Source organism: Chelmon rostratus, chromosome 14 (assembly GCF_017976325.1).
Source record: "Chelmon rostratus isolate fCheRos1 chromosome 14, fCheRos1.pri, whole genome shotgun sequence".
Classification (NCBI taxonomy): domain Eukaryota; kingdom Metazoa; phylum Chordata; class Actinopteri; order Chaetodontiformes; family Chaetodontidae; genus Chelmon; species Chelmon rostratus.
In genome coordinates, this window is record NC_055671.1 from 14,942,249 (window position 1) to 14,964,573 (window position 22,325).

At 42.1% G+C, this 22,325-nt stretch overlaps 3 protein-coding genes and 2 non-coding genes across 6 annotated transcripts; all 5 read right to left on the reverse strand.

The window, feature by feature from the left end:
* Positions 1-67: 67 nt before the first annotated feature.
* bicdl2l (bicaudal-D-related protein 2-like) lies at positions 68-4,900 on the reverse strand. Its single transcript, XM_041952579.1, has 6 exons — positions 4,200-4,900; positions 3,510-3,629; positions 3,261-3,419; positions 2,608-2,684; positions 2,346-2,466; positions 68-957 (listed from the first exon to the last, which is right to left on the reverse strand). The coding sequence occupies exons 1-6, from the start codon at positions 4,704-4,706 to the stop codon at positions 595-597; spliced, it is 1,347 nt and encodes a 448-aa protein (XP_041808513.1). The 5' UTR covers positions 4,707-4,900; the 3' UTR covers positions 68-594.
* A 1,726-nt stretch (positions 4,901-6,626) lies between these two features.
* Positions 6,627-10,802, reverse strand: sumf2 (sulfatase modifying factor 2). Of its 2 annotated transcripts, none has more exons than XM_041952490.1 (9): positions 10,464-10,802; positions 10,215-10,359; positions 10,019-10,133; positions 8,914-8,958; positions 8,682-8,832; positions 8,428-8,483; positions 7,943-8,027; positions 7,687-7,828; positions 6,627-7,595 (listed from the first exon to the last, which is right to left on the reverse strand). In XM_041952490.1, the coding sequence occupies exons 1-9, from the start codon at positions 10,522-10,524 to the stop codon at positions 7,493-7,495; spliced, it is 903 nt and encodes a 300-aa protein (XP_041808424.1). In that variant the 5' UTR covers positions 10,525-10,802; the 3' UTR covers positions 6,627-7,492. The 2 variants fall into 2 exon arrangements, with proteins under 2 accessions (XP_041808424.1, XP_041808423.1); XM_041952489.1 differs by having other exon boundaries at positions 6,628-7,595; positions 10,215-10,362.
* A 1,597-nt stretch (positions 10,803-12,399) lies between these two features.
* Positions 12,400-21,932, reverse strand: cct6a (chaperonin containing TCP1, subunit 6A (zeta 1)). The gene is made up of 13 exons (XM_041952096.1): positions 21,705-21,932; positions 20,941-21,004; positions 19,325-19,459; positions 18,973-19,146; positions 18,494-18,597; positions 18,092-18,362; positions 17,486-17,568; positions 14,404-14,500; positions 14,176-14,323; positions 13,554-13,687; positions 13,283-13,385; positions 12,882-12,954; positions 12,400-12,777 (listed from the first exon to the last, which is right to left on the reverse strand). Exons 1-13 carry the CDS (start codon positions 21,839-21,841, stop codon positions 12,705-12,707), a joined length of 1,596 nt encoding a protein of 531 aa, XP_041808030.1. The 5' UTR covers positions 21,842-21,932; the 3' UTR covers positions 12,400-12,704.
* LOC121617859 lies at positions 13,782-13,918 on the reverse strand. The gene has a single exon (XR_006007418.1). It is a non-coding gene; the product is annotated as a small nucleolar RNA SNORA22 (small nucleolar RNA).
* On the reverse strand, positions 17,655-17,791 carry LOC121617858. Its single transcript, XR_006007417.1, has one exon. It is a non-coding gene; the product is annotated as a small nucleolar RNA SNORA22 (small nucleolar RNA).
* Positions 21,933-22,325: the final 393 nt, after the last annotated feature.

The window sequence follows — 22,325 nt, forward strand, 5'->3', positions numbered from 1 at the left end:
ATCTTGAAAACTTACAAGCAAAACTGCTGTGATGGGTCTAAAGTGATGTGATGCCTCACAAAGTAAAGCGCAATCTGACTCAGCAGGAGATTTGAAGGAGATTCTGCATAAGAATATCATTTATTTACAACATGACAACTAACGCTATTCAGGAAATTAAGTGTTAGGCTTAACAGAATTTTAAAAAATACATGGCATACATTCATAATCATGTATTTCTTATATACAGTAAATGAGTCAAAGAGCCGGCTTGTAATAATAATTTGTGTCTGATGTGGTTTTTCCCACAAAAAAGTTCAGTTACCTCAAAAACTCTTTAAATTCCTCACTGTGAAAAATCCAGAATTCATGACTAAATGTTGTTCATTTCAAAAATAAAGAGTCCGTTCTCTGTATACATGCATGGAAGTAAGCAACATATATGTAAGTAGCATATTGAACCATGATTGGTTCAAAACTAGTCATGTGCTATGCAGCAAGCTGCACAGCGAAGCTCAATCATCCAAGTGACGGTAAGAAAACCCCCACAGTGGAGTGGAGGGGGACTTTAGTGCATCAGAATGAACATACTCAAAGTGCAAAGTGGTCATTGTTTCAATCGAGTGGAACAACCTGGAAGCCATCACCCCTGCCCGACTCTGCCTCCTGCCCCGCTGCATCCTGGTCTCCTTGACGACTGGTCTTGCCCATCCTCAGCTTGTCCCTCCAGTTGCGTTGGGTGCCGGCAGCGGGAGGCGTGCTGGCAGTCGGAGGAGCAGAAACTGCAGATCTGGAGACGAAGATTTGGCTGGAGTTGGTCGAGGGAGGGGCCGGTGCAGGCGAAGAGATGTTGGACGGCCGCTGCATGGGCGCTCTGTTGTTTCTCCTCAGGATGCCCAGGCGGGTGGGCTTCCTCTGGGCCTGCTCTGCCTGCTGCTGACTGTGCAGCTGCTGGTGGAGGATCAGCTGGACGTCCTCCTGAGGCGGGGGAAACAAACAAGCTGTCAAGAAATACTGACTGTAAAAAAAACAACTGAAAGAGATACATGTGGAGATTTTAAAGAGTGTGACTTCTTCTATTTATCTCTCATGTGGCTGCTTTCAGAGCCGTGTACACCGAACCCCACTGGTGAGCAAAGGACTGTCCACAAATTATTAGGAAGGGCCGGATGGTCATAAAGCAATGGGAGGGAGGATAATGTATTTTTTCTTTTTGCTGAAGGGAGGGCCTAACCCAGATGTGTATTTCAGCCATCTATGGGAAATCAGTTTAAAAATCTTTGCAAATAGGTTCAGTGTGTGAACTATTTCAGGCCTAATCACCAGCAGCTAGCCAATAGGATCAACATTCAGTTATGAGAAACACAGAATATGGACATTTCTGAATTAATAACAATTAGATGTTCTCTACCTGCACTCATCCCCATTCACTTTAGTGTTGATCATAACAAGATGTTAAAAATTGCCCCATATTGTAATTCAAGTTGAGCCTTTTATGTAACATCTCTTTAAAATAGAGAGTGGCTGGAATTATATGTCTGCCATAAATTGGGAAATTGCTAATTCCACATCGAGTTTGTCATGGAGACAACTGTGAAAATTATTCCACTCATGTATTAAAGCTTTATATTAAATCACACAGTCAAATATTCTTTATGCTTTGCCTTTTTTAGTTATTAAAGGTAAAACTTATGTCCCAATCATTTTCATATGTACATTCTATATAAATATATTTAAGATGACGGTTATATCCACAGAAGGATCTGACCAATATAGAGCTTGTAATGGTGATAGTAAAATATTGGATTTTAGCTCCAAATAGCCAATACTTTCTGCAAATGTGCAAAAGTTAATCACAAAAAAATCACGAAAACATGCAAACCTAAAACTTTTTATGTGAAATCAGTTTGGACCTCCAGTGTGCGATGGAGGCAGACTCTGCCGCTCTCACCAATAAGCGTCATGAGCGGCGCAGTTTCAGTTGAACTGCAGGATGTGGGGCGCTCACCAGACGAACACACGGGCCTGAGGCCAAAACAGTGTGGCAGGATACCAGCTGGCGGTACGTTCTGCTTGTGCTCAATGTAATATGTGTGAATGTTAACGGTGTGTTGTCTGGCTGAACACATTCTGTGCTCTGAAAGTAACATGTAATTAAGCGTTTTTATGCGTGTGGGTGTGTAAACTCTGTGTCCTACTTCTAGTCGCACATATTTACATTTTCCAGCTGGCTCCTTTTTTGCTCTATATGACTCCATATTTTCATTTGCGTTTGAGTTTCGTATTTGCTCAGCAATCGCACCCCGCTGTTTTCACTTCATCCGCCTTTGTTTTGTCTCTGTCGGTCTGACTCGTCTCAGCTTTACCTTCCAGGCCTCGACCTCCAGCGACAGCTCCAGGCGCTTCTGTGCGGCCTCCAGCAGCTGGTTGTTCAGCAGCATCATCTCTGTTTTGCTCCGCAGCAGCTCGGCCTCCATCGCCTTCTTCCTGCACGGCGGAAACAGAGGATGACACATCCTTCAAAATAGATCCGCGTCTTTCAGCTTCCTTTTTTGTTGAGCCCTTAAATCTTGATCTGTTGGTCATTTAGAGGAGAGGTGAGTGTGTGCGTCATGAGCGTGTACTCACTTCTCTATGGCATCGTCTCTGTCACACAGGGCCTGCTGGAGAACGGCACTGTCCTCCGCTCCTTTTCCAGATTTGACCTTTGGAATGAACAAGCGGGAGAGGCCGGGTTACGTCATGGCACGGCTTCACCCTCTCTGTTTTTTAACAGGATTCTGGTCTAATCCCACCATCAGTCACACACCTTGTGACTCTGTAACACACAGTGAATTCCTGAAAGACTCAGATCACCGATAGTGTCACTTCTAAACTCGTCATGCCACATAGCTGAGCTTCAATACCTAATGATGTGCCAGGGAAACAATGAGGAAGATGATTCACTTAGGAGAAGAAGAGTATCTCGGAGCATTAATATAGTATCTCTTTACAGGCCTCAGGGCTATTTTAAGGCCTCTATTATGTCATGTGCCTTGTTGAAAATATAAATTCCTGCTGTGCTGCCAAAAATATATCAATGAGTCTTTTATCATTTGCAGCTAAAAGCATCTCTAAGGCAGGTACCACTACTTGTAGCATGTTAATAATTATCCACCTTTATGTGCAAAGCAAACATTCTACCAGGAAACATGACCACTAGAATAAACTCACTAAAAAGTGAAACTGCAGGAATGCGATGTGGGTGAGTGGCTTCACTGGAGTGCAGGTGTTGTCTTTACCTCTTCGGTGTGGATGATCGCCAGTCTGCGGGCCACATCCTTCAGCTGGGCCAGGGCAGCGTCCAGCTGGTTTTCCCCACGAGGGGGCTCGGGCGGGCCGGACTCGGGCTCCGTCAGCGGGTGCAGCAGCCGCAGAACGGACAGAACCTCCTCTGTGACCTGGGATAGAAATGAGCCGAAGTAAATCCTAATAATCGTGCGGAGTTGTGCATATATCAATTGTGTGCCGCTGTTGTTGGTAACCTTTACCCTCTCTCTGTGTTGGCTCCATCCCACTCCTTCTCTGCTCTCCTGCAGTTTGTCAACCTGGGCCTTCAGCTTGATGCTCCGTCTCCGAGACAGCTCCACCTCCCTGCGCACTTCTTTAAGCTGCCAACAAAAAATATCACATCAGTGCGTTTTAACGACCACTTTTCTCTCTGCAGATAATTGCAGGCCTGCACACAGAAAGTTCCACCTTGTGACATTTTTACACAGTGTAAATAGAAACTGCTAATCTAGATTCCTGGGTGAAACTGTAGACAAGAAATCCAGTCGCACCGGCTGAGATGTTAATCAGTATTCAGGGACGCTGCATGTGAGCTCATTCACACACACAAACACACTCAAAGACACACCATGATGGCTTGAGTAATGAAAGCTGTTAACACAACGTATGAGGCACGAAACATTTTCCGCCAACACTGTTTCCATCTTTACGCTGGTAACCAAAGAGCCCTCGTGTGAGATGAAGTGGTTCACTGAGCAACGTGAGGTTTCCTGCACTTGCACTTGTTCTGATCGTAATTCATTATACTGAGGGACACGACTGGTTTCCTCCTGATTGACAGTTAGGAGCGTCTCCTCCCTGTGTGACAGGTTTTAGTGTATGAAAAGCCTGTTTGTGGCAGAATAGATTTAACTTCACGCACTGTCAAAGACATTTAAAGACTGTCCTACCGTGTCTGAGAAGTGGCCCAGTGTCCGGCGTCTGCCGAGCGGCCTGCCGCTCCTGATCAGGTCTGGTAGAGTCCCATCTACGTAGCTCCTCTGGATGGAGCTCCCACCTTCCCCGGCTGCTGACTGCGAGGAATCACCTGTCTCCTTTGAGGTCAGCTCACCCTGAACGTCTCCCTCCTTGGTTGACGAGGTGCTGCCATCCTCGTCGACCAGCTCCTCGTCACCCTCATCTTTCAAATTCAACTCAGTGATGAGGCACGAGTTGTCAAAGGGCAGCGGATCTGCACCATGTCCACCTTCTGGAACATCAGAGACCAAATCCTCCTGGGGTTCCTCTGGATCTGGTTTTGTTGGCAGAATTGTGGGCCGGTAAGTTGTAGGTAAGCTCCTGAGCGAGTAAGACTGTCTGAGCTCCAGCCTGTTCAGAGAGGAGTAGAGCTGGTGGCTGGTGGTGAATCGAGGTCTCAGCCTCTCGTTGAGGTCTGAGAAAGACTGAGAGTAGTCCATGATCAGCCTGGTAGACGTCGCAGGCAGAGGTAGAATCAATTCAGCCACCTGAAGATACTGTCAAGTGTTAACATGAAAGAGCGAGAGGAAGACAGCAAAACAAGGAGGAGGGAGGATGACAAAGAGAATGTCTCCAAACTCGTTTTTCCTGAACGGCGTGCGTCCTCACAGGGATACAGCATGACACGATGTGAGGTCACTGGGGGCTGTGGCTTCATGCGGCTCGTCTGGGTTTTCTTCCTCCTTTTCAGTCGCTACACAAACACATGACGTGCAAACATACCACAGCCACGAGGGGAACAAAGGGAGCACGGCTTTTTGATCGGTTGGCACAATCAGATTATGCGGACTTGACGCATGACACCCGTTCTTTTATCGAGTGACTCAAATGCAAAGAGCAGATGGAATGAAGATGGTGACCGGAGAAACAAAACACAGGAATTTACCGTCGGTGTCACAAGCAGTTCAGTCTGCAGTGGTGGAAGAAAAGTGTCTGTGGAAATACACCACCAAAAGTCCTGCATTTAAACCTTAAGTAAAAATCTGAGTAGCATCAGCAAAATGTACTCAAAGTATTAAAAGTAGAAGTACTCATTATGCATAAAAATGATCCCTGTCAGTGTTTTACTATTATATTTCATCATATGCTTCTCATTGCTGCATCACCCTGTATCTCTATGAAGTCTGCTTTTCATGACTTAAGAAAAACAGCTGTGTTTTCAGCTTTGTCACGATGCATTTTCCACATAATCCAGGAGGTTTTTAAATAGTTTATTTATCTTAAGAGGTAGGAGGAATTCCTCAGATAAAGCAACATTTAATCCTTAAGTTTATCGGAAAAAATTCATTCAAAAAATCACCAAATTTGGAGATACATGGTTTTCTGTTTACAAGCTATCAGATTAATGTAGTGGAACAATAAAAAACACCTCTGACGTGTAGCAGAGTGGGAACATATAGCTGCATAAAATGGGAATACTCAAGTTAAGTACAAGAACCTCAAATTGGCACAGTAATTGAGTAAAAGTACCTGGTTCCATTACACCACTGTCGATCTCAGTGTTGTAACTTATAAGTCTTCTTTTTCTTATATGATCAAAAACATGTTTTTTAAAAACTCGCACAGAGTGAAAACCACAGACACTTCTCTAGTAATCGGTGTATTTTTGGCACAGAATCGCTTCGGGGAAAACACCAGATGAAGTCATTCCTTGCAGTTAAGTTGAGATGGTAATTTTTGGTGACAAACCTCCCACATCCATGTACTGCGAGGAGTCAGTGACACATCAACACATCCTGCTTCAGAACTCAAAACAAGGAAACATCTTTGTGCTGCAGGGCGCAGAAGAGGAACCTTTAATCTGATCACATTCCCTTTAATCACAGACTTCGTTTTCGGCCTGATGCAGCAGGAAGAAGTGGCTCATATTCAGATTGAGTGGATTTACAGTCTGAAGTGTTTTTCCTTATCAGTCCCTGTTCGAGGTGTGTACTTAACTTGTACCACACACTTTGCACGCTCTGTTGCTGGAAGTAGGTCACCACTTAATAAGACACCACATCCAGGCAGGTGGACCCAGTCTTCAGAGTAAAACTGTTGACTGACCTTTCCTCCACTCTGATCTCCAATTATTTGCATTTTATTTCAAATAGGTCAAACCTGTTAGAGTATGTAGGACACATGTGCCAGTATTTATATATTGGGTGCTTTTTTTATATCTAAAACAGAAAACCTGCGAACAGGTGAGATAATATCAGTAATTCCCTGTTTTGCTTCATCCTTTAATATTTTAGGAATAATTGTCTTGAAACATTTTTTTGCATCATAATTTTAATCCATACTATATCTATCTATCTAATATATATATATATATATATATATATATATATATATATATATATATATATATATATATATATATATATATATATATAATCTACTACTCTATTTTAAATGCTGTGTTTTTTACTTGGATTGTTATTTCTTGTCTTTTTGTAAAGCTACATGGTAAAGTTCCTATATGCCGATTTAAAAATTCTAACCATCCGCATTATGTATGTTACAATAAACAATAAAACCAAATTTCACCTCACTTGAAATACATGTCTGGATTATGTGACCAGTTTAAAAACACTCGATCATTTGTTAAGAACAGAAACAAGTCTTTATACAGTTACTTAAAGAAAACTGGACTTTGGATGGAGCTTCTCATCTGTGGTGGTGAACAGAATCAGCCCAAACTCGGCCGGACGCTCGTGATGAGAAAATAAACAAAAAGACAAAGACGGGATTAGAGGAGGCTGTGACTGAAGCAACGGACCAATTTACTCTCCAGTCACACGAAAACACTCAACAAAAGACAGAAGAAAGACGGAAGAGCACCAGTGCTGACGTTTCTTCCATTCAGTTAGACAATGAGACGCTCCAACAAGTCTCTTCTCTCATGCCTTTAAAATTAGCAGCATGTTTCAGGGTGTAAGCTACTACGTTATGGAAAAACAGCAACAAGGAACCTTTTCTTTCTTTGATGTTAGATATGTTTGTTTGTGTTTATTCTTTATCAAATTCTTCTCCACAGGAGAAATACAGTTTGTTTCTGCACTCACATCGTCCTGCCACCATCATCAATCATTCATAGTCATTGTTACTCATTGATATTTAATTGGTCCCTTTCTTTTTTCTTGTTCTTTGCCAGCTTCAAATTAATCAGATCCATTACTAACACCCGAATCACTTTGGTTCAAATGAACATTATAGTGCCGTATTTCTGATTCCTTGCTTGTTGCTACAGATCACTTTTGTCTTTTTTCTTCCCTTGTTTCTGTCTGTCGCTGGCGGCACACCTGAATCCCAGGTTATCGGAGGCAGAGTCTGGTGTGTTTCCCATCCTGCCAGACACAGAATCAGAGCCATCGGTCAGGACAGCGGAACAGCCGATCTGTGGGCTCACACTCTGAAAATGCCGTGTCTATAACTCACCTGGTCGTGACTCGCGCCTTGTGATTGGCTGAACCATCCACCGTGTCGATCCAGGAGGCGCCACGCAGCACATACATTGGTTGTGCGGCTGGAAAGGGTGTGGATGTCCACTCCCATGTGTTTCCCATCATGTCATAGAGTCCTGCAAGAAGAGTCAATATGGATCTCATATATTCAGAAGTGCACAGTAAGAATCATCATTTCATTATCATTATGATTACTAGTGATTTTTTTACTTTAACTACTGGACAGTTACCATAAGTGTTCTGAGGAGGAAATGCTGTGACAGGAGAGATGCCATGGTATCCATCCTCTGCAGTGTCTCTATCAGGAAACGATCCCTGAAACATGCAGAAAATATATATATACACGCACTATATACACTATGTATATTGATATTCACTCATTTAAAGAGTAAAATCATACACATATTATTCTTAGTGCAACATTTTTCTAGAAGCATCCCAGTTTCAATTAACAACACAATCAAGTCATCGAGGTCTATTTAGAAACAGCGAAACATAAGGCACATAGGTAGGTAGGTCTTATAAAGCTTAACAGATCTGCATTCAAATTTGCATATTCAGCTGAAGAAAATAGTGTTGAGATCTGCAGAAATGAGTGGAAAACATGTGTCTATTTAAAACCAAAGCAAGTCAGTGAATCCCCAGCCAGAGCATCCAGTGATGACAAGAAACTTTGCCACTGCTACAGTAATGTGCATTATTGTAGTAGGCTGACCTGCCACAGGTTGCTCCTGTTCACCTGGAACTTGTTTCCCCACGGGTAAACCCGACCTGGAGCGGGAAAGAGATGAAATTATATAACAATTATTGAGTGAGGTGGTCATGAAAACTAGTTTCCACTCCTTGACTCATGAAGAAACCTCTCTCGTGCATCCGACACATGATCTAAACTGTAGTTCGAGGCAAATCCAGACCAGTACAAGTATTACAGCTATGGTATTCTATGCTTTCAATGCATTAACTGTTTACCTTGCAGCCCCCCGCGTGCAGCCCACTCCCACTCCTCCTCAGTAGGCAGTCTCTTGTCCTTCCAGCGGCAGAAGGCCTGAGCATCGTTCCAGCTCACCTGAACCACCGGAAAGTCCAGCCGCTCCCGAATACCTGAACCAGGTCCTGCAGGCTGAGCAGCAGAGGGTCAGTGGAGTGAAAGTCAATGGGGGCATGCAAGGAGATACACAAAACACAATGGAGAAGACCTCACCTGCCTCCAAAACACCCGCTCAACGGGGAGCCACCACGGAGCGGACTGGATGAGAAAGAGGAGTCAAAAGTTAAAAAAGACATTTACAAGATGGCCTTTAAAACGGTGCCTGCTGTTCATGAAGTCTGTCTATACAGAAATACTGTCCATACTGTGAATGTGTCCAAATGTGTCTACAGTGCCAACCATTGACTTTGTTTCCATTATCAACTGATCTTGTTTATTTTTGGAATCATTAATCAATTGTTTAGTCTAGAAAATGGAGAAAAATAGTGAAAACGGCCATGATAAAGTCATTATCAGTATTATGTTTTGTTTTGTTTTTGCTTCACCAACAGCTAAAAACTCAAAGAAATTCAAAATGGAGAGGCACTCATAACATCTAAGTAAAAGTAGCAATAAACCAGTGAAGAAATACTCTGTTACAAGTACATTTTTTCCTAAAGTACAAATGTATTTGCATAAAATATACTTAAAAAATGAGAAGTAGAAGTACTCATTCAGTGCAGAATGACCCATTTCAGGATAATGTATATCATGGATTCTGATCATTGATAGATTGATGTACATATCTCACATTAAAATCAGCTTCACATAAAGGTGAAGCTGATTTTAATCACTTTGCATACTGCTGAGAGGTGATGTGTTATAAAAGATCTAATAATCTGTAAAGTTGCAAAATTTATCAAATTAATGCAGTGTAGTAACAAGGATATTTCCCTCTGAAATGTACTGGAGCAGAATTATAAAGTAATATGAAATGGAAATACTCAAGTAAAGTAAGTAACTCAAACTGGAGGTGAGTACAGTACTTGAGTTCAGTCAGGGAGATCATTCTTTTGCATGCATTAAGGCCTGTGGTTTATTTCTCAACCCATCCTGCATCACTCTGCTCAGGCATGCTGGCTCATTTCTTTGCGGTCATTGTCTGTTACTGAGAAATCACCTGTTCTCATCACCTGGTCACACCCACCCAATAGCACACTGACACAGCTCCACTGTTAGCCTATCACCTCCCTGCTGTCTTTTTAAATGTGATTCTGACATCTTCACATTTTCTTTGACCAGCGATTGATTGATTCATGGTCAGCTGATGCTCCAGTACCTCAATCCTCTGTGTGACTTTGCTCTTCAGCTCCTCTGACACAAAGTCTTCAAACACGAAGCTCCAACCAAACGTCTCAGCTTCAGTTTTGTACTTCTGCGCTCTCACAAAGTCTCTGTGGTGAATCAGATCAGAGGCGTTATCATAAGCTTTTCATCCATCAAATACTCTAATGTCGGGTGTTAATTTGTATTACCTGAACTCGGCATTTGTGACGGGGTATTTATCGATTTTAAAAGGCTGCACTTCAGCCTCCTTGGTGGGAGACTCTCCATCTTTCCCATCAGCTGCACTGCTTCCCATCAACATCTTCCCTCCTGGTATGTTCAGCATCTCATCCGCTGCTGAGTGTCAGGAGGAAACTTGCCTCGATCATGTTGATTCAGTGTGAATATATGATCCATGTTTCGGTATGTTCGGACATTACACAGGTGTGATATCTTACCTGCCGCCGTCAGTAAACACACACACACGGCTGACATCCAGGACATCACTTTAACATTCATTTTTAACACGCTAACATTAATCTGACAGTAGAAATGTGCAGACAAGGTGAAGAGTGACCGAGCAGCGGAACTTCTCTAACTTCGATCTGATGCTACTTCGATTAAGTTGTAAAGATATTCACAGATTCGATGTTTCTGGATCAATAACTCATCAATGAAACGTTGTACAAAACACAAACGGCGCCTCTTTCAACCCGCAGTGAGGTAGACAATGAGCTACAGCCTCGTTTTAGTGAGAACGAGCCGTCCTCAGAGCCAGACATATTACTCTGGTCTTCATGTGCAGGCGGCTGTGAGGCGAAGGCGCAGGGGCCGTCTACAAAGTGCAAAAACGAAAAGAGACACTACAAAAATGTTCAATAACTCCATTGCTATGCAGTGTAGCAGCTCTTTGGTTTTTCCCTTCATTGACTGATCTGGAGGCGGTTTCGCTTGCACCGATCTGCAAACGCCTGGTTAGTTCAAAGAAAGAACAGTGTGTAGGACTGTCAATGTCTCAAACACTGCTTAATGTTTAAGCTATACGATGTATTGCAAGCATGTCCAAACTACTCCATAAAGGGCTGTGTGGCTGCAGGTTTTCGTTTCGACTGAGGAGGAGCACACCAGGCTGGACTCATTTAATCAGCTGATTGAATGAGTCCAGCCTGGTGTGCTCCTCTTCCGTTGGAATGAAAACTTGCAGCCACAACCTGTATGGAATTGTGTGGCCATGGCCGTTGTAGACCCATTCAAAGTCGTCTCTTCCACCTGTCTTCCCCATAACTATCCTTTCTGTGAATGAGGCATCATCTAACACAGTAATGGGGCACACCCGCTCACACAGGTCGTTAGCCAGCCATGTCCAAACTGTTCCATAGAGGGCTGTGTGGCTGCAGGTTTTGATTCCAAACAAGGAGGAGCACACCAGGCTGAGCAAATATGACACCAGGATACATGGCTTAAGTGTTGTAGTATGACCATCAGGAGACGACTGATGTGTGAAGGGATTTTGTCACACTACACTGCATAAGGATAAAGTTATTGAATATATTTGTAGTATCTTTTCGGTTTTGCACTTTGTAGACTGTCCCTGCGCCCTCGCCTCACAGACGCTTGCACATAGGGACCAAGGTAATCTGTCTCGCGCTTGGACGGCTCGTTTAATTAAAATGACGCTGCAGCTCATTGTCTACATTACTACGGGTTGATGCTTGTGTATTTACAACGTTTCATTCATCAGTTATTGATTCGGGAACATCAAATCTGTCATTCTTTTGCAACTTAACATTTTTGACGTTTCCTGTCGGACGAATTTCACCGTCGCACCGGAAGCGTGTTCAACGTGTAAAATAAAGGGTTCCGCTTATTTTATTGAAACTCAAACACAGAACGTTCGTTTCTCTTTTCCCTGCGTGAACGAAACAATATGAAGTCACTCTACATGACAAAGTGGTATTAAATAAAATCAGATAACACTTTTTGGAACACCAACAATCACAATTTGTTCAGGCGAAAAGAGTTAAAAATAAAATACATACGTACATGTTAATGAATTTTCATCACATCAAAGCCTTCACATGAAGTACTGTATAACGAAGGTTAAAAATAAAATACTTAAGCATTTTTCATATTTGATGTTTATACATAATGAAATCTGGATCAGTAACTTTGAGAGTATTTTTACTTTTACTACGTTTTTGAAATGTAGTGGAGTTTGAGTACCAAAAACCGGGTAGTGGAGTTTGAGTACCAAAAACCGGGTATTTGTATATGAAAGTTAAATTCCATCACAGGCTGTGTTGCTGTTTGGTCCTTATGTGGTTCATAATATTCACGCACTCATCCAAACAGAAAAAGATTTGACGTTGAGCAAAAACAAAACACAACCACATCTTTCAAGAGCCAAGAAAACCTTTATTGGGTAGAAACAAAACTGAGTGGCAGAGGTCAGTGCTTTAACAAAATCTCATAAATAAACCAATCAGAGGGAGGCATTGACAAATCCATGAAAAAAAACCATGACTAGCATAACAATGGTTTCTGACAGACGCTGTGATGGATGCCGCAGTATTTCCAGCGGGCGGTCCATCAGACTGGGGTGCTTCAGAGTTCCAAGAGTGGGAACGCGTTGACTGAACCGTTGGGTAAACAACTATCCCTGTGAGTATGATAAACGCTGCAGCTTCTTCGGTTGACCTCTAACCTCTGAGAGAAGACATTCCAGCTCGCATGATCTCGTCCACCAACAAGATATTGCTGGCAATCACCGTGCTGTAAAGGAATAAAGAAGCACATAAGAGATTGATGGGTTGATGCACCAGGAAAATTGCAAATATGCAGTTGGTTTTGTACAGTTTAGAAATGTAAAATCTCACCATGAATGGAGAAGCTGTTTCTTAACGCTGTAATTGTCCCATACACCTGCTTCTCCTGACACCATTGGTTCCCCTGAAAAACAATGGGATGTGAGTGAAAAGCAAGCTTATGACAGAAGTGAATAATAACCCAACTGGATCAGTTTTTTCCGAGTTTATTGCTCTATGACATCGATGCAATAGTGAGCATGCACTTGATGCTCAGTGTGCTAAAAAGGCTCAATTTCTTGGCAGTGCATTAGAGTTTGACCTCAAACTTGACAATGAAAACACTTCCAATATCATTGTGTTATTAATTTAATACTACAGATTTTGAAAAACAAAAACATATAATGTGATGCCTTGTAGATGAAATATATTGGAGAACACTATCTTCTATCATGTTGTGCTGCAGTTCTGACCTGTGCTGAGGTCCAATCCAACTAGCTGACCAGACTCCTTGTACTCCATCTGCAGCTTCAGCAGGGTCTCCTGTGGGTCATAGCCAGAGTTCTGGGCCAAAACCTACAGAAGAAGGTTCATAATTAAAACCTACAGAGGCTGATATAGTTAAAATCCAAAACAGATAACAAATCAGTTTTATGGTTTTTCCTGTCAAATGATAAACTTGGGACCTGAGATATTAGCAGTACCACAACACTGACAGCCAGCGGCAAAGTATACACCCCTCACCTTGGGGATGACGAGGAGAGCATCTGCAAATGCCTGGACTCCCAGCTGGGCTCTGCCTTTCACGTTCAGCTTGTGTTTTACCAGAGCGTCAGCCACAGCCACCTCTAACGCACCTGCGCCAGGCACGACACTGCCTGAAAAGACATAAATTCAAAGAAAATACTCAGAAAATGCACGAGTATAGTTGTCCCGGCACAATGAGAAAACAAAATCAAAACAAAATGGGTAGTTTGTTCTGATCAACTGAATACATGTAGGAGAGACTACAACTCTCGTAATGCAGAGGAAAAGACCAGAGTCACTGTAGCACAGACATCAGAGACCAGGGAGAGCCACGTTAGCATCCCTGGGTGTTCGCTGTGCAAATTACACATAAACCATAATATGTGTTAAAGCAGACTACATTAAGTGGATCAATAACAATAATGAATAATTTCAAACTACTGCCATCCCTGAATTTGATTAAATTAGGAGCACTGCAAACACAAGACTGAACTGCACCCTGGTGGCAAAATAAAAATGGACTTGTGACTGAATCGCTTTTGTTACATGTTTACTGCAATAAATCATATTTCCATAACAAAACCAAAATGAAATTACACACTGTTCCTTGGTGTCTTACCATCTTCTATGGCGTTCTTAACTGCCCTCAAACCATCCCTCACAGCATCTTTGATCTGTACGAGGGTGTGTTTGTTGGGTCCCTTCACCAGCAGGGTAACTGAACGAGGGTTTCCACACTTCTCGATGAACGTGTACTTCTCCTCTCCCTGCACACAGGACGAAGGAAAATCAACAACTCTCCCTTAAACAATACAGAATACATTTGCTTTTCACACTGAATACTCACCAATGTGTGCTCATAAACCAACCCAGCATTTCCCAAGCACTCGGGTGTGAGGTCATCAACTGAATTCATGGCGATGCCACCGCAAGCGAGGGAGAGTCTGTCGCGGGAACAAGACGTGTGCATAATTCAGTTATTTGATGTGAATTATGATGGAGAAACATCATGCAGCAACATGCAACTGGGAATGCACAACAATTAAAGCAGCTGTGGACAGCAAGTGTTGTCTGTGTGTCCTGATGCAAATGCATCAAGCTGACTCATTCAGTGAAGTCTAATGAAGGTACTGCATCTCTGCCTTTTCCACAGTGGATTTCTCAACCTTTTTTCATCAAACATCCGTGAAATACTTTATTCAAATGCATTTTACATTGAGGGACTGAAACAAAACAATTAATTTCCACTTTGATTTGAAAAAAATTAAGAACAATTTGCAAAATGGGCCCATAAGGGTAAACACTGCACACCTCAGTGAAAGCATCCAGCATAATATGCAATACCACAACATTTGTAGCATCTCTCTGATAATACAAATAGGATATACAGCACCAGTCAAAGGTCTGAAAACATGTTCTCATCCAGCTGTTTTTGTTGTTTTTATTATTGTCTACATTGTAGATTAATACTTTAGACATTAAAACTGTGAAATAACATGTGGACTTATGTAGTAAACAAAAAAGCAAACAAACCAAAATATGTTTGATATTTTGGATTTTTCAAAGCAGCCACCTTTTGCTTTCATGACAGCTTTAACCACTACTAGCATTATCTTAAGCAGCTTCATGAGGAAGACAGCTGGAATCCTCGCAGTTAGCACATGTGCCTCGTCAAAAGGTAATCAGTAGAATTTCTGGCCATCTTCATGCGTCTGCTCTACAAAGAACCATAGCTAAAATCGTTCAACTAAGTAAAGAGCAACGACAGTCTATCATCAATTTAAGGTCAGTCAATCCAGAAAATTTTAACTTCGAATGCATCTTCAAGAGCAGTTGCAAAAACCACCAAATGCTAGCTGGAACTGGCTCTTGTGAGGACCGCCTCAAGAAAGGAAGACCAAGAGTTACCTCTGCTGCAGAGGATAATCAGTTACCAGGCTCGAAAATAGTCAATTAACAGTACCTCAGATTAGAGCCAACATAAACATTACATTTCAACATCAACTGTTCCAGAGGTCAGGCCTTCATGGTTGAATTAAAGCAAAGAAACCACTACTAAGGGACAATAATAAAATGAAGAGAACTTCTTTGGCCAAGAAGCACAGGGAATGGACATTAGAGCCAATCTGTACTTCGGCCTGATAAGTCCAATTTTGAGATGTCTGCTTCCAACCGCAGTATCTTTGTGAGACACAGAGAAGGTGAACAGATGGTATCTACATGTGTGGTCCCACCATGAAGTACGGAGAAGGAGGTGTGATGGTGATGGGGCGCTTTGCTAGTGACACTTTTGGCAATACATTCAAAATTTAAGGTACACTTAAATGTAGCACGGCTACAACAGCATTCTGCAGCGACATGTCATCCCATCGGGTTTGTGCTTAGTGGGACCATCATTTGTTTGCCAACAGGACAATGACCCAAAATATACCTCCAGGCTATGTAAGAGCTATTCGACCAAGAAGAGAGGTGGAGTGCTGCATCAGATGACCTAAACCCAACTGAGATAGTTTGGGATGAGTTGGACCACAGAGCGAAGGCAAAGCAGTCCACAAGTGCTTAGCATGTAAGGGAACTTCTTCAAGGCTGTGAAAGCATTCAAGGTGAACCTTGTGAAGCTGGCTGAGAAAACAGTGTGCAAAGCTGTCATCGAAGCAAAAGGTGGCTGCTTAGAAGAATCTAAAATATAACATATATTTTGCTTTGTTTACACCGTTATTGACTGGTACTGGTAGGTAAGTGAGTACCAGATTGCAGTGATCATAATAAAACACAACATACTCTGGTCCCACATTGGGCTACATTAGGTAATGTGCTGGTATACAATTGTCATGCTATGGCCAGAAATATCACAGTAACCCCTGACCATCCAGAACTGGAACATGGCAAAATTATTCCATCAAACCCAACTGCCATTGAACAGTGACCTGTATAATGCAACACTTAACACTTCAGCAAGTCAACTAGCTAATGTTAGCATTACCACAGTAGCTGCAGTTATACAGAGCTAGACACTTCCTTAAGAGACAAAGATGAAAAGAAGATACTCAGAAAATACAAGTATAATTGCCTCGGCTCAACTAGACAAGAACAGTGTGTTGAAAATAAACTGAAGCACTGGTTTATAAAATACTTTTGTTCTGATCAACTGAATACATGTAGGAGAGACTACAACTCTCATGATGCAGAGGAAAAGACCAGAGTCACTGTAGCACAGACATGAGAGAACAGGGAGAGCCACGTTAGCATCCCTGGGTGTTCGCTGTGCAAATGATACCAACTAAATTTTACAAATGTAGGCTGAGCAGAAACACTGACCACAATATCATGTGTTAGTTTTATAAGCAAAAAGCAGAATACAGAACACAAAAAAATGACTGGAGGTAGTTGCCCAAAAGGCTCTGGTAATAAGTTTGGTTCAGTGAACCAAAATGGTTTTTATCTACATATTCAGACCAGGAGACTGGCTAGTTGGTCTGCTGAAGCTGCTCCGCCTCTGTTTGACAGGCTCAAGGGCACTCCCGTGTGGCAAAGCAGACTAAAAACTGTTAATGAAGCAGGAACACTGAGATCCATTCATGGTGCCCTCTAAAAACATTGTCAGGCCCAATGATACGACCATAAGAAATTGCTGACAGTGTTGTTTTCTGGAGGAGTATGACTCACTATGGTGTACAGAAACAACACTACACAGCCCACCTCTTGCTGCCTTATGGACTTCTTAGTTTCTAAAATGCTGGTTTAGTGTGATGTTTTCATCCTATATTAGTGCTTTATTTTAATTTCTATGCATTTTTAACATTTCTTAGATTAGACATTTTGAAACTTTGGTCAGACCCCTTCTTGCAGAAAATGCCATAAATTATTATTTTACACAAAAAGCATTAATCACTTATATTTGTAGCAGGTACAATATGTTACTTTCTTACCTCTCCATGTTCCTCCTCTTTGCCCTGCGCAAAGCCACGATGCCTTCCTTGGCGAGGGCATCCAGGGAGAATGGGTCAATACCCTACATGACACAGAAACAGGATGAAACTTCCATTCATCATCATTATTTCAATAAATTAACTTTTATGTCATCTTCAGCAAAGCAAAGTTTATTCTGATCCGCTGAATACATGTAGGGGAGGAACGGACTCTCCTAATGCAGAGGTACAGATCAGATTTACTGTAGCACAGACACACAAGACCAGGGGAAGCCACGTTAGCATCCTTGGGTGTTCGCTGTGCAATTGTTGAAAATCATAAAATTCTTAGTGTTCTTATAGAGATTAAAAGTTTCAAAATATATAAGATTGACCTTAAACTTGGAGAAAATCATTAGTGGCAGGATTTAAGTGATTTAGAAACAGGTTTGATGCATGAGACATTTGCATTTCCTTTTATCCAACCAATCAACAGTATTTCTAATGGAACATTTCACACTTAAAATGAGCTACTGTATGAGCTGCTCCCAGTAAGGAGACAAGGACTATTTTGTAAGTGCCTTGTAGTTAAAAAACCCATACTGCATGCCTCCTCTACAAGCATACCTTCTGGTTAATGACGACAAAACCCTTCTCCCCATTGGGACAGACTTTGTTCTTCAGTGCGATGATCTTTTGCACGCGATCCTCAATGAACCTCCTCTCTGCAGCCACGAGCTTTTCCCTCTCCTCTGCACTCTTGTAGAAGAAGCCAGAGTTAACCTCCGTCTTTTCGTACTCCAAAGAGACATTGCAGGTCAGCACATAGGCATCCTCCACCCTCTTCTTCATGTCTGGGTGACGGGCACCGTGGTCCAACACCAAACCTCTAATTAGCCTGACAGAAAAAAAAAACAAACAAACCACAAACTCTTAGATGTCTGGGACCCCAATACACCCTGGCGCCACTATCAGCAGCTACCACTAAAGTGATGAATTGTCCCTGTCCCAAGCTTTTAGTAAACTCACTGTGTATCGCAGTCGGTCTTATGCTTCATCTCCATGATTTCCACCATGTACAGGTCGATGGGCTCATTGGGTTTAGCGATGGCCAGCACAGCATCTACTACAGCCTGCAGACAAACATGTTACATCAACCATTAAAAGAATGAAACAAAATAATGAGCTCCTCGCCAAACGACCTTTTCAGACCGGAAAAGTTGGAGTTCTGCACTTCCTAACTATTGAGTATCAAATATAGTGGTAATCTCCTTACAAATGGCAAAGCATTTGTCCGGGCTTATCTGGCTGACTACAAAAAGGACTTCACTTTGGACTATGGTAGCTCCTGAGGGACATTTGTCATTACTTGACATTTTACAGCCAAAAGGGATAAGCTAGTCTACTTGGAGTAACAGTAACCAGGAAAACAATCATTGTTTGGTGATGTAGGTCAAATGCTGACCCTCGGCTCAGCGTACACTGAGCTCTGCTCCCCCATGTCTCACCTCAGTGAGCAGGTCTGCCAGCTCTTTGTGGACCTTAGTCCTGAGGGAGGTGCGTGCTACGTTGATGAGGGTCTCTCTGTCCATTTCCCGAGTCACCTTCAGCTCCTCCAGAGCAGCCAAGGCTTTCTCCTTTGCTGCCTCAAAGCCCTCAGCAATGATCCTTGGATGAAGACCCTGCAGCAGGAAATTAAAGGGAGTTATGGAAGGAAGAAAAGTATATCCAGTTCCATATAATGGATTTTGACATATATTCTGCAGAGATTCACATGCCAAATTAAGTAAAACAAACAAAACAAGAAAACGATTACATTAATAAAAGGACTGGATAATCAGACAGGCCTCTCTCTCTTACCTCGGACACGTAGAGGTCGGCCTGCTTCAGCAGTTCTCCGATGATGAGGACATTGGAGGTGGTTCCGTCTCCTGTGATGTCGTCCTGCGCCGTGGCAACCTTCGCAATGAGGGACGCTGTCGGGTGCTGAATTTGCTGAGAAGGAATTAAAAGAGAAAAGACACTGAAAACATCAGGCAACACCAAAAACAAGTCATCGTGATTAAGCTGAAAAAAAGAATGACTGCAACTCATGAATATTTTCATTATTTCAGTCTGCCCATTATTTTCTCGATAAATCGATTGTTTGGTTTATGAAATGTAAAAAAAAAAAAAAAACAACTTCTGTTTTGTTTTGTCTGAATCCCAAGGTATTCAGTTAATTTCAGTATGTGACAAAGAGACACCATTTTTGAGGCTACAACCTAAGAATGTGTAAGTGTAAGTGCATTTCTTCATTTCTGCTTGAAAAATGGACTGAAACCAATACAAAAATGGCCCAATAATTTCCTGTTGATCAACTAATCTTTTTTCCAGAGCTTTCGAATGAGCAACATTCATCCACTGATAAAGATGTGCTTAAAATTATGCAAAAAGCTAAAAGGTGAATCTTGAGATAAGGTAATTGTGTTAACCTACTAATTCCAAGATCAAAAATTAACTTTTACACATTAAAAATGTATTTTCTCCACTCACACTCCACCAAACTCATCTGTCAGGAACACATATGGCAACTGTCAAGGGCTGCATGTACTCCACAGCAGATGACACGGACACAGACAGTGGGCACGTGCAGCTGTGTTTATGATACACCGGGTGCATACATGAACATGACAATACATTTTTAAGCCCACATGGTCCTGACGTACATGGACAGAAGACAAAATTTACATCATACAGACTATCATGGATGGAAAAAGATTCATATGAGCTGCACTGCAGAAACACAGACTGGTTACTGCAACAGACATTCAAGAGTCCAGGGAGAGCTACAGTGGTAAGAAATATATGGTAAATGTGATACTGCATTTCAAATGTAAGCATGTTCATTATACAAGACACCTGAAAACTGAGATTTTATGTAAAGATTTAGTTCTAATATTTTATTTCACCAATATGTGTGCAATAAAGACAGCAAAATTAGACTTCTGATAGCTTACTTAGTTACACACAAAAATGTTGTTCTACAAAACTCTTCTCATTTAACAAAGGAGAAAAAATCCTCAAATAATAATTCTTCTCCAAACAGAAGCAGCAAACAAGAATTTTGCTAAATTTATACACAATTCAAGATCTTGGTGTCTTATTGAGTAAGCAAGATTGAAATTCAGTTCAGGTATTCAGCATCATGTCAGCACTTGACAGTTTTCCATACTTGGTACTTCAGACACATACAGTATTAGTCAGTAGGTATTGTGGTTTGATTCCGAGCCCCATTAGGTAGACAGTCAATCATACATGTAACACTGTACTATTATTTGTTCTGATATGGGAATGTGCTAAACATATTTACTCGCCCATAAATGGCAACCACACATTTTAGAGGTGTGGTCGATCTTTAACAATGAATAAGGCAGGACAAAAAGAACAAGGCAGTATGACAGAAAAGAGCCATGTCACAGCTCAGCGCTCCTTACCATCTCGTGTAACAAGACGTTGCCATCTTTGGTCAGCTTTATGTCTCCAGCACCAGACACCAGCCTGCAGACCCGAACAGGCAGGGAAGGGTTAATGTTAACTGAGCAGAGCACAGGCTGGTTCACTACGTTACAACCGACTGTTGGCTTGTATACTGTCGCTCAACAGTTTACCAAGAAAGGTGAAAGTTTCCAGGCAGCTTTATCCACAAACAACAGTTTAGCTGCTACGTCCAGTGTCTGCTCACTAACCGATGGGATTACACAGTAACTGTTAGCCATCTGCCTGAACTTCCTGAATTAATCTTTCTGGCGCAGAATAATGACTAATGTTAATTCGGCTATTAGTGATCAAGTCATTCATTCACTTATCACTCCCACCACCTGACAATTAAGCTCCGTTAACACAAACTTACGTTAGGGTTAACGTAAATCTGCTACATGATTGATGCTAACATGCTAACGTTAGCTTGGTGCTTGTCAAAACGGATCGTGACGATGACTGGGCAGGGCAACGTGCGCCGGGAAAATCCGTTATCCGTTTAGCCAAAGGAGGCCTACATTGTATTTTAGCACCTTTGTGGAAGATAATAACTACACATGGGACAATTCACAATTCATTTTTAAATTAATGCAGAAGAAGCTGCAGCAGAATGATTATGTCACTACCTGCGCAGTCTACCGGTGAACTGCAGTTAACGTTAGCCACTTAGCAAATTTAGCTTAGCACGCGTGCTGCACAAAGGGCTACATTCGGCACTCACATTTTCATGGTCCCCTTCGGTCCCAGGTTAGTTCTCAACACATCCTGAAGTCCACGGGCGGCACTGATGTTTACCGCCAGAGCAGCCTGGGCCCTGGCCACCTCTGCTTTTGGATTCAGAGATTTCACCGCAGCCATGGCGAAGCAGCACAACCAGCGAAGTAAAAGTAAAAAGTATCGCCGGCAGGGACTTCGCAGTGGTCGGGCTCGAAAGGAGAGTCGGTTTCCAGAAGGCTCCAACACGTGTTCTCGTGCTGCCTTTACGTAACCAGTCTAGGCTCGGATATTTCACAATTTTGAAAGCTTCGAACTCCCCATGTACTGTACATTAGAGCGAAATTAATCGTGTCTTATCCATTTACAAATGATTGCACCCAGTATTGTAATGATGGGGGAGTAGGAGACTCAGCTCCCACAAGAGAGACGTGAAAGCAGAATTATTAAAAGCTCAGGGTGAAAAAGAGACCATAATTTGATTTCTCATTGGCATTGTTTCTACGCATGCGAGCTTGATAAGGGCTAAATATTAAAGCACACAAGTTGGTGTTAGACGGTTTCATTTTTTCCAATTAGCTTGTTTGCTTCTTTTTGATATTTTTGTATAAATTAGACGCTGCAGGAC

Coding starts and splice junctions, on each gene's coding strand:
- cct6a (XM_041952096.1), bottom strand. CDS start 21,841: ATGGCTGCGGTGAAATCTCTGAATCCAAAAGCAGAGGTGGCCAGGGCC. Junction 18,363..18,493: donor AAGACCGACTGCGATACACA/GTGAGTTTACTA, acceptor TTTTTCTGTCAG/GCTAATTAGAGGTTTGGTGT. Junction 12,778..12,881: donor AAACAGCTTCTCCATTCATG/GTGAGATTTTAC, acceptor ATTCCTTTACAG/CACGGTGATTGCCAGCAATA.
- bicdl2l (XM_041952579.1), bottom strand. CDS start 4,706: ATGGACTACTCTCAGTCTTTCTCAGACCTCAACGAGAGGCTGAGACCT. Junction 3,630..4,199: donor TGGGCCACTTCTCAGACACG/GTAGGACAGTCT, acceptor TTTTGTTGGCAG/CTTAAAGAAGTGCGCAGGGA. Junction 3,420..3,509: donor GGAGCCAACACAGAGAGAGG/GTAAAGGTTACC, acceptor TTTCTATCCCAG/GTCACAGAGGAGGTTCTGTC.
- sumf2 (XM_041952489.1), bottom strand. CDS start 10,524: ATGAATGTTAAAGTGATGTCCTGGATGTCAGCCGTGTGTGTGTGTTTA. Junction 8,959..10,018: donor AAGTCACACAGAGGATTGAG/GTACTGGAGCAT, acceptor TTTCTCATCCAG/TCCGCTCCGTGGTGGCTCCC. Junction 7,596..7,686: donor AAGGCGCGAGTCACGACCAG/GTGAGTTATAGA, acceptor TGTGTCTGGCAG/GATGGGAAACACACCAGACT.